The 12,652-nt window shown below is 56.0% G+C and overlaps 1 protein-coding gene across 7 annotated transcripts in view; it reads left to right on the top strand.

Moving 5' to 3' along the window:
• Window positions 1-12,284, top strand: part of SMARCA4 (SWI/SNF related, matrix associated, actin dependent regulator of chromatin, subfamily a, member 4) — an 86,957-nt gene extending 74,673 nt beyond the window's left edge. For 5 of the 7 annotated variants that reach the window (XM_059918394.1, XM_059918391.1, XM_059918396.1 and 2 more), the window contains 5 exons: window positions 7,970-8,078; window positions 8,370-8,471; window positions 9,148-9,280; window positions 9,472-9,614; window positions 11,768-12,284. In XM_059918394.1, the coding sequence (XP_059774377.1) occupies window positions 7,970-8,078; window positions 8,370-8,471; window positions 9,148-9,280; window positions 9,472-9,614; window positions 11,768-11,800 (520 nt within the window). In that variant the 3' untranslated portion in view covers window positions 11,801-12,284. The remainder of the gene's footprint in view (window positions 1-7,969; window positions 8,079-8,369; window positions 8,472-9,147; window positions 9,281-9,471; window positions 9,615-11,767) is intronic. The other 2 variants (XM_059918397.1, XM_059918389.1) reach the window with 1 other exon arrangement.
• Window positions 12,285-12,652: the final 368 nt, after the last annotated feature.

Genomic DNA, 12,652 nt, shown 5'->3' with positions numbered 1-12,652 from the left:
GAGAGAACTTACTGTTACAGCTTGGTTCTTCCTGGACACCAAAGAATGATTACAGGACATCGCCAGCGTTTGGATTCAGAGTGGGGAGCCTGCCTTGCTGAGCAGGGGCCGTGGCGCTGCTGTTCCTGCCCCTAGTGACCGTGGTGGGAGTGGGGTTGCACCTCGAAGCAGTGACCCCAGAGAGAAGTGGCTCGGCCATGCCTCTGCTGCTGAGTCTGAGCAGGGCCGCCCCGCCCCCAATTTGCACCACTCCAAATGTTGCTACTGAGTGTTGATTTCAAGATCCCTACCCCCCCACCACGCCCCGCCCCAGTTGTGTTAAAATACCAGTGCCGTCGTGTTTGATAGAACCTTTGCGTGTACATCCTGATCTGCACGCAGGTAATGTCCTGATTTGGAAGCTTTTGCGTCTTTCACTTGTGTTCAGATTCAGGGCTGCCAGGCCCACCCCTCCCAAGGCCCCAGTGCACCCTGTGAGCGGCCCTCCCTGGAGTTGTGAGGTCTCCAGCCTTTGCAGCTTTGACCCTCTGCTGGGTGGCGGTGAAAATACGCGTCCTCCCGTGGGGTCACGGTGGGAAAACGCTGGAAGAGTGTGCAGTTTTACGCAACTGAGAGCTGGCACAGGCAACCTTGGGGTCCAGCATGGCCTCCGGGAGGAGTGCCACATAAGCAGAGCCTGAGGAAAAGCAGGGGCCTGCCGGGGAAGAGGAGGGAAGGAGCATCACAGGCCAGGGGACTGCGCATGCAGGGGCCCGGAGGCCAATCCCGCACGCAGGGCCTCGCAGGGTGCCTTCTCCTTGGTGGCTGGAAATCCCAAAACTGCACGGAGGAACCCTCGGGTTAACAGTCAGAAGTGAAACTGGAATTAAGGAATTAAGCTGGAAGTAGGGATTTTCACTTTAAAATATCTAAGCGCACCAATAAGTTAGGCTGCAGAGGGTCAGGTTGGGATTTGTCGCGGAGCTGCGTGTGCTGCCGGTGGGTGTCTTCTCCCCTGGTCCTTCGGAGGGAGTCAGCAGCTGGTGGCCGAGGCATTTAGGCACCGTCTCCAAGTGCCAGTCAGCAGGTGTGTGCTCCAGGGCGCATCCCGTGGCGCCTTTCGGATGGCTTCAGAGAAGTGCATCTGCTGGAAGGCGCCACCTCAGGGGACAGGCTCCAGAGGACCCCACAGAGCCCCTTGTGTGCCCCGCTGGCTGATGTGTAGAGCTTGACCGTTAACTGCTGCAGGGCAGAGTCGTGACTGCTGTAAAGACTGTGCGTTGGACAGTGGAGGCGGATCGGCACCAAGCTTCCTGAATTTGATCATCGAGCCGGGGTCATGGAAGAGAACATCTTTTTTTTTAGGAGATACTCATAAGTTATTTCCAGATGGTTCAGAAAGTTGGTGATGTGTACAGGCCGCCCAGGCTAAGCCTCCCAGGGCTGAGCCCCACTGGGTGGGCCCTCTGGGTCCGCTTCTCCTGTCCTCTTAGCAGGAGGCAGCAGCCCTGTAAGGACCATAGGGTTTGAGTGTCACAGAGATCTGGGATCAACACCAGATCCACTGTGGGTGACGAAGGGCCCCACCACATCCACGGTGGCAGCTTCACCCAGGCCTGGTGGCCACTGCCCAAACCCTATCAGCACTTGCCCTCTGCCCTTGCAGGAGCCCTGCATCACCTTGAATCAAAAAGCAGATGGCTCTTCAGTTGAAAGGTTGTGCTTTGATTTGCAAGAAAATCTGGGACAGTGTAATGGGCTTCAGGGCAGGTTGTCAGGCAGAAACATTCTCTAGGAGAGGACACCCCAGTTGGCTCCAGGCCCTTCAGAACAGGCCTCTGGGGAGAAGGGAGAGGGTGGACGGTGGGTGGGTCTGGGAGCCCTTTCCTGAGGGGGCAGGGAGGCCTCAGGTTTCTCCTGCCTCGGCCTTTGGAAGGGTGCACTGGCCCTTCATCGGGAGCCCAAGCTTGGAATGGGCACTGCAGGGCAAGAGGCGGCCCTCCGCCTGTGGGGTCAGCGCTGTCTGCTCAGCCCCGAGTCCAGAGCCTGGCGTGAGAGGCGCCGAGGTGAGGTGTCTTGAGAACAGTGCTGATCCCCATCATTAATCCCCGGGCCCGCCTGAGCGTGGGCACAGGCCGGGCTGCTAGCCGAGTGGGGCTCAGAGCCACGAGAGGATTAGCCCAGGTGGCCTTGCTGCGCCGTGGTGAGGTTCTGAGCCTGCCACAGAATTTGCGGGAAGAAGCCCCACCTGCCCAGTTAGTCAGGCCGATTCCATCTCCCCCCCCCACCCCCGCTTCACTCCCTGCTGCTAATCGCCATGGTAGGGCAGAGCACGCCAAAACAACAACAACAAAAAACAGGGTTCTAGTTTTAAGGGTCTTAAAACTAGAATTACACAAAAGCTTAAAATAGGAGAGGTACAGATAGATACCTGGACTCCGGAAACAAGTAGATATGGGTGAGCAGGTGGCAGCCTGCCCCTCCCGTCCCTCTGCCCCCCTCGGAGTCCCCTGTGAGACCCTGTGACATGCTCAGTGCGTTTCAGCGGGCATGTGCTGCTTCTGTACTCAGGAAGCAGTAGAGGAACATTCGTGAAAATATCAGTAGAATAGGATAAACAGGTAAGGCAGGAGGTGTAAAATGGAAAATTCCAAACAACCAGGGGGAAAAAAACGGGGAAAGGATGAATAAAAAGGTCCAAAGTCAAGGTCAAATAAATGAGAAATTTCCAAAACAGAGGTAAAATTTAAAATGAAACCAGGAGACAGCTAGATAAAAGAAAGGCAGATTGAGAAGTGTCAAACTTCTGAGGTGAAACTCAGAAACTAAATTAAAAATGTAATTTAACTAAGATTAAAAGTTAAGAGGAGGGAAGAGAGAGTGTCTGCGGGGGCCTCCGCTGAGGTGTGGAAGTGGGTCTGTGGGTCCCGGACGGTGGCAGCACGGTTTCCCCACCCGCCGACCCCCAGACACACCACAGCCCCTTGGTCCCGGCAGTCCAGGGATCCCCAGCACCCGTAGCTCCCAGGGTGGCCATCCTGCAGACCCTGCCACTTGAGAAGCAGCTTGAGGCCTCTCTGCCTTGGCGTCGCTCGGTACTCAGAGCTGCGGATGGTAACATGGGGGCTCCAAACAGGAAGCACGCTCCTCAAGACCGAGGTCACTCAGCCCTGCAGAGAGTGGCCTTGGGCCTCCCTGCACTCACATGACCAGCTCCGCCCACCCCTGGCCACAGCTCCTGGGCTTGCTGTGCCCCTCATTTTCATCTTCTCCCTGGTCCTGAGAAATGGTCCTTGCAGTGCCGTGAACAGTGCTCGTCACCCGCGGCTAACATCCCTGAGCAGCTGCCACGGCAGAGCACAGCACTGGCCCTCGCGGCGTTCAGGTCAGCTTGGGGAAGCTGGAACGTACACTTGGAGTAGATGCCACCCCCGAGAGCCAGGCTGGATTATGATCCGGCTTCTGCTGCTTGCTGCGTGACCCTCTTCTCCAGAATGAGGGTTTCAAACTAAGTGGTTTCAAATACAGCTTAGCGGGGGTGGGCGGGGGTGGTCAGGTTTTCTTTAAAATGAGATTTGGATTTCATCGTTGAACTGTATTAAGAAGCATGAGCCCCCAGGTGTGTCATTGGCTCCTGTAAAATAATCAGTTCATTAGAAATTTTGGCTCATGAGATTCTTAATCAGCTTTGTGACCTACAGCCAGTCCAGCCCTCAGCATGTGGACCCTGCAGTAAAGCTTCGCCACGCTCCCTCTTTGTCGGAAGAGTGTGCCAAGGGCGCAGGGCAGGCAGCCTACAGACCTTCCTTGTTGGCAGGTTCCTTGGTGAATATCATTTCCTTTCACCCCTGCATGAGTCAGGGGTTTTTCTGTACCACACGGCCATAAATCTGACCCTGACATTGACCTTTTAAGGGTGGGTGCCTGGCAGGTGGAGGCTCTTCGTGAATATGTGTGTGAGTGGATCTGCCCCAGACGCCTCGCTTTTCTAATTCTCAAGAGATCCTTGACTTTGTAATGGGTCAAAAAAGTGAACCTGGAAAGTCATTTTGTACTAATACCTCTTTAATGTGTCACTGTATCATTTTCAAATTTCACGTATGGTGTACATACACGTATCTGAGATTCTGTTTCAGATAAATGTTCTGCTGCTAAGTCAGTTTTTAAAATCCTGAGCTTCTCATATCCAGGACCCTTGCTGGCTCAGTTCACTGACTAAGAGTCAAAAGAGAAAATAGCCCCAGGGTGAGAAGATGTTGTCAAGAGGTGTCATGGGAAGAGGGTCTGAACTGCACTCTGGGAAGGAGAGTGGGGCTGAGGGACTGGGGAGGAGGCAACTAGGATCTGTCTTGAGTACCATCTTCAGTTGATTGCTTCTGCCTGCCTGAGGCTATCAGAGCTCAAGAGATAGTGCTCTGATCCATTTGCAGTGTCGGCCCTGGTCAAAGGGTGAGGACTGGAAGGCATCAAGCAGTATGTTATCATGCCCAATACAGACATTCTTTCTGTTATTTTCAGGATTCATACCAGGGGTCAACAAACCACATTTGCAAACTAGCAAAAAAAATATAGATAGGGCCCACCACTTGTATGTGTATAGTCTGTGAATTAAGAATTTTTTTTTTAGATGAGTTTCAGAGAATCAGAAGAATACTATTTCATGATGTGAAATTATATGAAAATCAGATTTTGTTTCTTATAAATGAGGAACACAGCCAAACTCCGTTGGCCTACATGTTCTCTGTGGCCACTTTGGTGCAACGGCGGCAGAGTTGAGTAGTTGTAACAGAGGTGGTATGGCCGACAAAGCCTATAACATTTATACTGGCTGTTCATAGACGAAGTTTGCTGACCCTTGATTTAGAACAGTATATGGGGGGAATTCCCTGGCGGTCCAGTGATTAGGGCTCCACGCTCTCACTACCGACGGCCCGGGTTCAATCCCTGGTTGGGGAACTAAGATCCCGCAAACCGCGTGGTGCGGCCCCCCCCCCAAAAAAATGAACAACAAAAAGGTACTAGAACAGTATATGGGAAAGGATGGGAGAGACCCCTGACTTAGCTTAGGGGACCTGTGCTCAGGTCCTGCCTGCCACCAATTTTCTGTGTCTGGGCCAGCTCTCATAACCTCTCTGGTTTCTCCATCTGTTGGAATGGGATATCGACGGATGACCTCCTAGATTCTGAGAGTCCGTGGTTCTGTCCTGTTCAGGGGTTTGGGTCTGTTTTTTTGTTTGGTTTGTTTGGTTTGCTTTTTGTCTCTTCTGATTCTGTTTCTCCTTCACATGTTATCATTTTGTTTCAAGGACACATCAAAGGATGTGTCCATTTAGACTTTGGGGCTCTATGTATCAGGAGCTCAGGTCTAAGCCCCGCAAGCAGAACAGGGGTTCCTTTGGCTTGGAGGCCATGGAGGAGTTAGTGTAGTCTAGCTTTCAGGACCCAGAGCCACCTGCCACCTCTCCCCTTACCCCTGTGGTGAAACACAGCTCTGGGCACCTGAAGGTCCTCTGGTCCTCAAGGCCTCACACACCAAGAAAAAAGACCTCTGCTTCCCCAGCTCCTGGTAGAAAGGCCCAGGGAAGGGCTCTTGTTGGCTGGCTGTGTCCCAGGCTCTTGCCTGGACCAGTCCCTGAGACCAGACGGCTAAGGAGCTGTGCTTGGTCGCACCGTAGTCTTGGGGGGAGAGGTGGGGGCTCAGTGACGGGCAGCCCCACCAGAACCCTGAGTTGGTGTGGGGGAGGGCACATTCCCATAGGGAGGAGACCATCTGGGCAGGTTAAATAATAAGGGTCCCAACCAGGGCTCTTCGGGCTCCAAGGAGAAGGGCTTAGAACACTAGGTAAGGCCTCCCCCACCGCGTGGTCACAAACCTCGTTCAGTAAGAAATGCCCTCTGGGCTAGATGTGGGAGGAGTTGGAGCTCCAGGCAAGGCCCTGGTCACTCTGAGCCCTTCTGTGTCTCATGTCCGAGTGTGATGGGGACAGGGCAGTGAACGAGGTAGAAGAAAATCCCTGCTGTGGGAACTGACATCTAGAGGCTGGAAAATAATGTCACTGTCATATGTAACAGCAGCCACCATTGCTGGTGTTGCCAAAAGCCAGGTGACAGGCCAGGCTGGAGGCATTAGGGCCATGGTGGGTGCTTCCTTTCTTTATATCCGAATTGGGGTCACAGGGCCAATCCTGACAGCCTCAGGATTCTCTCAGGCTCCTTCACTCACGTGCCCACCGCTGCCAGGCGGCCGGACACAGAGCAGAGCCAGAGATGGAGTTCCAACAATTCTACCTGGTAGAAACTTCTTCAGAGCAAGTCTCACAAGGCAGGAGGCATGTCTCACCGACAGTGGTGACCGGGGAGGCCAGGCCTGGGGGCTCACCCTGTGGGATCCCGTAACCTCAAGTTCAAGAGGAGGCCAAGCTCGGCCAGGTGCTGGAGATCAGGGAGGCTCACAGGAGCAAGCACTGAAGGTTTGTGCCTTTATGTGTCATCTCAGTCATCCGTGTTATTACGAGGTGTCGGGAAGATGACATTTATGCGGAGGTGAGGGTGGGAGCCGGGGTTCCCTGGGGGAGCAGCCGCTTCGGTGATTCTGAGGTGACTGAGTAGGTGGAGAGGGGTGCTGACATCAGCGGTCACGGGCAGCCCGTCCTGGAGGGCCAAGTAGCCCCGAGGAGGGGGGCACCGGTGAGCGAGCCTGGAAGGCCGCGCCAGCCCCTGGTCAGGGGTGGGGGGGAGTTCTCCAGGGGACTTCTAAGGATTAAAAATGACTTGTCAGCACTTTGGCAACGAAAATCTTATGGCAGTGGCTTTTTTCAAGAGGTCTTCTCCGTCAGAGAGGGCGGTTTTAAAAGTCCCCCGTGACCCTGGCGCCCTGCCCCTCCCTCACACACGACCAGTTCTAGGCCCTCTGCCCTCAGCACGTTGCACCAGAGAACAGTTCTCGGGCCAAGTGGGCCTTTGATTCCTCAAGGACACGATTCCCCCAGAGGTTTGTGAAAGGGTTTTGCTTTGAAATTTCCCTCTGTATGATGGCGCTAGAGTCCCGCTTCCTGAGCTCCCTGAAGGGCCACGCACACCCCGAGGCCAGGCCACCTGTGTGGATGCCACGGGTGAGCACGGAGCACGTGGCCCTGGCACCACGTGCAAGCCTGTTAGTGGGCTGCAGCGTTACTTTAGCGGGTCGAAAACTGGCGTTGCCAGGAGACAGCATCGCCACGCTGGAGGCTGAAGGGAGGCTGCGGGTGGAGGTCTCTCTGTTCGCCCCCTCCTCGTGCAGGCACTGGGAGGATGTTGCCTCGGAGCTCCTGGCCCCAGCGTAGCCGGGCGCAGGCGTGGCACAGCCTGGCGGCCCAGTGCTCGGGTTCCTCATCTCATGGCCGCTCACGGCACGTCTTTCCTCTGCTCCCTTGTGCAAAGCAAGCGCTTTCTCATTGGAAAAGACTAGAAAACAGCTTTTGTCATCCATTAGCATCTTGCCGGGGGACATCTTCCCTTGGGTTTTGGCCAGATTCTCTGAAGTTCACCGCTCGTAAGTGCCGCCTGTGAGAGGTGCACAGTATGCTTGGGAAACTGGCCTCTGAAGGTGCTGGCACTTGATGCTCCCAACATGAGCGAACTGATTTTTGCGTCGTAAATAAATAATCAGGGTTCTTCTCCCTCTTTCAAGTGCCAAGGCTTTTGCTGCATGTGGCACGTGATGCTGTTTCCTCCAGGGCTGGGGTGGGGGGGCGGTGGGAGGAAGTTGGGTGAGTTCAGAGCCTCGATTCATATGCATCAGGGGCCTCTCTGCATGGCTGACCCTCCGGAATGTTCCAGAACTCACAAGACAGCACAGGTACAGGAAATAATTCCCGAGTCAGCTTTGCATTTCTCACCGGCTCTGTCCTCAAGCAATGGGGGCGTGGCCTGGTGGGGGGCGCCGGGCAGGGGGCGGGGGCTCCCCAGCAGGCAGGGCCTGTGCGTGACGCCGCCGTGTCCCTCCCTACAGTAGTAGTGGACGTCAGCTCAGCGAGGTGTTCATCCAGCTGCCGTCCCGCAAGGAGCTGCCCGAGTACTACGAGCTCATCCGCAAGCCTGTGGACTTCAAGAAGATAAAGGTAACCCCGTGTCGAGTGTGCGGGGAGGGCGGGGGTTCTCCCCGCAGGGACATGCCACGTCGGCGTTTGGGGGATTCCGAGCCTGGGCCTCGGGCCCCCCCCCCCCCAGGGAGGGAGCCAGGCGGTGGCCGCTGGGGTCCTGAGGATGTGACGGGCAGCCCCCCAACCCCGGCACCCACAGCTGGGCCTCCGAGTCTGCACAGAGCCTGGGGGTTCAGCCGTGACCTCGTCAGGCAGAGGGACGCCGGGCGCGAGGGGGCCCAGAGGTAAGGCCGCTTCTCCCGCCCGCAGGAGCGCATCCGCAGCCACAAGTACCGCAGCCTCAACGATCTAGAGAAGGACGTGATGCTGCTGTGCCAGAACGCGCAGACCTTCAACCTGGAGGGCTCCCTGGTGAGCAGCCCCCAGCCCCGGGGACACGCCCCTCAGCCCCCGCCCGTGGATTGACTGGTTTTAGAAAAGATTCCCTCCAACTTGGACTATTTTACTCATTACAGAAGCAATGTGTGTATATTACTGAAAAAATAGCAGAAAATAAAAACAAACTAAAAAGAGGAAATAGACTCGGTGCCATCCATCCATGGTGACCCTGGGTACAGTCTGCGTACATCTCGGAATCTGTTTTGAATTCACTCGGGGACTCTCTTGAAAGGAATCCTGTGCTGTGTCCCATCCTGGGATGAAATTCGTGTACACACACAGCCTTAGCCTAGCAGTTTCCCTAAGTGTCGGGATGGGTGCCTCTCAGAAAAGAGATCTGCTAGTCATATATTTGGGGGAAATGCTGGCTTCAACGAGGGGCACGCGTTTCTAATGTTACGGCAGACCCTCTCAGAGCCTTTAAAAACGCGCTCAGTGCAATTCTTCAAAGGGAGGGGGGAACGTGTGGTTATTTCTGAACGAACACGCCTGACCTTTTGTCTGGGACCAACCACTTCATCAACCCGGTGCTCCCTTGGGCACCGGCTGGGAAAGGATCACTGAGCTGTCCCTCTGCCAGGACTGGGGCCCAGCGGGCGGGGAGCTCCCCAGCAGGCCCCCCACCTGAGCCCCGTGTGTTTCCACCCAGATCTACGAAGACTCCATCGTCCTACAGTCGGTCTTCACCAGCGTGCGGCAGAAAATCGAGAAGGAGGAAGACAGTGAAGGGGAGGAGAGTGAGGAGGAAGAGGAGGGCGAGGAGGAAGGCTCGGAGTCGGAGTGTGAGTGCGGGCGGGCGGGGGGGGGCGCGCTGGGGCGGGGCTGCAGCCCATCCTCGGGGTGGAGGGAGGCGGGGATGGGGTCACACCCACCTGAGAGGACCCGAAGCCCGCACGGCTCCCGGACGCCCCTGGCTCAGAGGTGCCATGCTCTCCTGAGCTCACATCTTCTTTCCTCCTGGTCCCCACCCCAGCCCGCTCGGTCAAAGTGAAGATCAAGCTTGGCCGGAAGGAGAAGGCCCAGGACCGGCTCAAGGGCGGCCGGCGGCGGCCGAGCCGCGGGTCCAGGGCCAAGCCGGTGGTGAGCGACGACGACAGTGAGGAGGAGCAGGAGGAGGTAAAGCCCCCAGAGCCCTGGGGCAGGCGGGTCACTGGACATCCGCCCCGTGCCAGGTGCTGGACCCTGTTCCGAGGCCCCGTGGGAGGGGGGATGCTCCAACACCCCCGCTCCCCAGATGGGGAAACTGAGGCTCAGCGTTATATGGCGTGGAACTCAAGTCCAAGTCCACGTGACCCTAGAAGCAGTGCTCTTGGAGCTGGTGGGCATCTGGGCTTCAGGCAGGGCATCCCAGCCTGTTCCTGCTGCAGCAGTCTGCAGAGCTGCCTACCCAGGACACCAGGGCTGCCGAGCTCGGGCCGGCAGTGTTGGGGCGGGAGGCAGTGAGATCGGAGATGCCGCCAGCGGGTCCCCATGCCCACAGCACAGGGCCCTCCAGCCGCCAGGGCTGCCATGGTGTCCTCACTGCATGGGGCACACGCCATGCACCCCAGGTCTCTGCTTGTGGCTCTGTTCCGGCCTGTCTAGAAGGATTTCTAAACAGTGGTAGTGGGTTAAGAAAAAGCAAGCAAAAAACAAAGGTCCCATAATCCACAGTCATAAAAACATTGTGGAGCAGACCCCGTGAACGGGGCTGTGAGCGGTGCCTCGGTGATGGGCCCCCCTGGCACAGGCCGCAGTCCCCTGCACACCAGGGAAGAGCTACAGGAGCATCAAGCCTGGGCAGTTTCATGGGCTTGGGGGCAGGAGCAGACCCATTTGCTGGGTTTAAATAAGCTTTGCCCTCTGGCTCTAGCCCGGATGCCAGGCCCTTCCCTGCTGTAGGGCCTGGGCATTTCACTTCACTTCTGAGCCTGTCTCCACTTCTACAAAGCAAGGAGGTCAAATGGATTACACGGGGCCTGGCTCCCAGAACGGCCTGACAAGCACTGTTTTGTTGTTGTTAGTCTTCTATTTTTCTTTTGTAAAATATTTTTTTATTTATTTGGTTGCACCAGGTCTTAGTTGCAGCACGCAGCCTCCTTAGTTGTGGCATGCGAACTCTTAGTTGCAGCATGCATGTGGGATCTAGTTCCCCGACCAGGGATGGAACCCGGGCCCTCTGCATTGGGAATGAGGAGTCCTAACCACTGGACCACCAGGAAAGTCCCTCGTTAGTTTTCTTGTATAGCTATTTGCAGTAGCAGCAAAACCAGGTGCCTCGGGACTTCCCTGGTGGCGCAGTGGTTAAGAATCCGCCTGCCAGTGCAGGGGACACGGGTTCGAGCCGTGGTCCGGGAAGATCCCACATGCCTCAGAACAACTAAGCCCGTGAATCACAACTACTGAGCCTGCGCTCTAGAGCCCGCGAGCCACAACTACTGAAGCCCGCACGCCTAGCGCCTGTGCTCCGCCACAAGAGAAGCCACCGCGATGAGAAGCCCCTGCTCACCGCAACTAGAGAAAGCCCGCGCACAGCAATGAAGACCCAACACAGCCAAAAATTAATTAATTAATTAATTAGGGGAAAAAAAAAAACCCAGGTGCCTCAGAATAAATCTGACCATAGACATCCATGGTCTTATGGGGACGTTAATGACATTGTGAACACAGGGAGTGGTGGCCCTTGTTTCTGGAGAGGAGGGTCTGGGCGGTAAAGCTCCCCATCTGCCCATCTGGATCCAGCAGGGCTTCTGTGACCCTTGCCAAGCTGTTTAAAATGTTTATACAGAAGAGCAGAGATTTTACATGGTCAGGAATTGCCAAGGTGGTTTTAAAGCCACAGGTCAGGGGAATTCCCTGTCGGTCCAGTGGTGAAGACTTGGCGCTGTAACTGCTGTGGGCCCAGGTTCCATCCCTGGTCAGAGAACTAAGATCCCGCAAGCTGTGTGGCATGGCCACAAAAATTAAAATAAAGCTGCAAGTCCGGGGTACAGGGACAGGCAGACAGCAGTGGGACAGAGCAGGGAGGGCCCAGCAAGCCTCCCACGTCCCGAGGAAGAGTCGATGTGGACGCAGGGTGGCATCGGGGTGTGGCCGTGGCAGCAGGCGATGAGGGCAAAGGCCAGTCCGCACCCAGCCTCACGGAGCCAGTGCTGCCCGCTCCCTGCAGGGCAAAGCTCTTCTGCTCCCTGCCTTGGTGGTTGAGTGCATCTAAAGCCGAGGTCGGCGCCAGTCGGGGTGCTCCTGAGGACGGGGCTGGCTCACACTTTCTCCTCCTGTCCCCCCTCCAGGACCGCTCAGGAAGTGGCAGCGAGGAAGACTGAGTCCCGACATTCCAGAGTCTCAACCCCGAGCCGCTCGATCCAGATCCGAGATGGTGTAGCCCTTAGCAGTAACGGGTAGCAGCAGATGTAGTTTCAGACTTGGGATAAAACTGTATAAACGAAAATCTTCCATATTTATACAGCAGAGAAGATGTAGGACTGTTTGTGTCTGGCCCTGTCCTGGCATCAGTAGCGTTTGTAACAGCATTAACTGTTTAAAATGAGAAAAAAAAAAAAAAAAAAAGAATTACGAATTGGGGAACACGCGACACCTGTTTTTCTTTTCCTTCCCTGGCAGTACTGTTTCGGCCGCAGTTTGGAATCACTGTAGTTTAAGCTGTGGATGCATGTGTGTAGCCGTCCACTCCTCGTACTGTATTTTATTGGACAGGTCAGACTCGCCAGGGCCAGGGGTCCGCAGGCCCGGCGGGGGTATGTCAGTGTCACTGGATGTCAACAGTAATAAATTAAACCTACAACAAAAGTCTTGCCTTCTGGTGGACTCATTCCCGGCTCCTGGGGTGGTGGTGAATGTCCGCTGCCACCCCAAGCGCTGTGAGGCCCTGGGGCCCCGTGTGGGGCCTCACCGTATCCGGGGCCCTGTCCTCCCATCACCGGATCCCAGGGGTCCCATTTCACAGGGGAGGACACTGAAGCCCAAGCAAAGGCAAACGCCTTGCCCAGGCCTCACACCATCTGACTGCAAGCCTGGGCTCTCTGGCTCCCTTACCACTGCCATTCTCCATCATGCGTTCAAGCCCGCCCTGTCATGCAGGGAGCAAACAGCTCAGTCCCTTCCCCTCTGCAGCTAAGGTGGGGTCGGGGAGACAGTCACATAAACAGGCAGGTGCA

This window comes from Balaenoptera ricei, chromosome 3 (genome assembly GCF_028023285.1).
Source record: "Balaenoptera ricei isolate mBalRic1 chromosome 3, mBalRic1.hap2, whole genome shotgun sequence".
NCBI lineage: Eukaryota > Metazoa > Chordata > Mammalia > Artiodactyla > Balaenopteridae > Balaenoptera > Balaenoptera ricei.
Note: the sequence above shows the minus strand (reverse complement) of the source record. Positions and strands in the feature narration are given on the sequence as shown.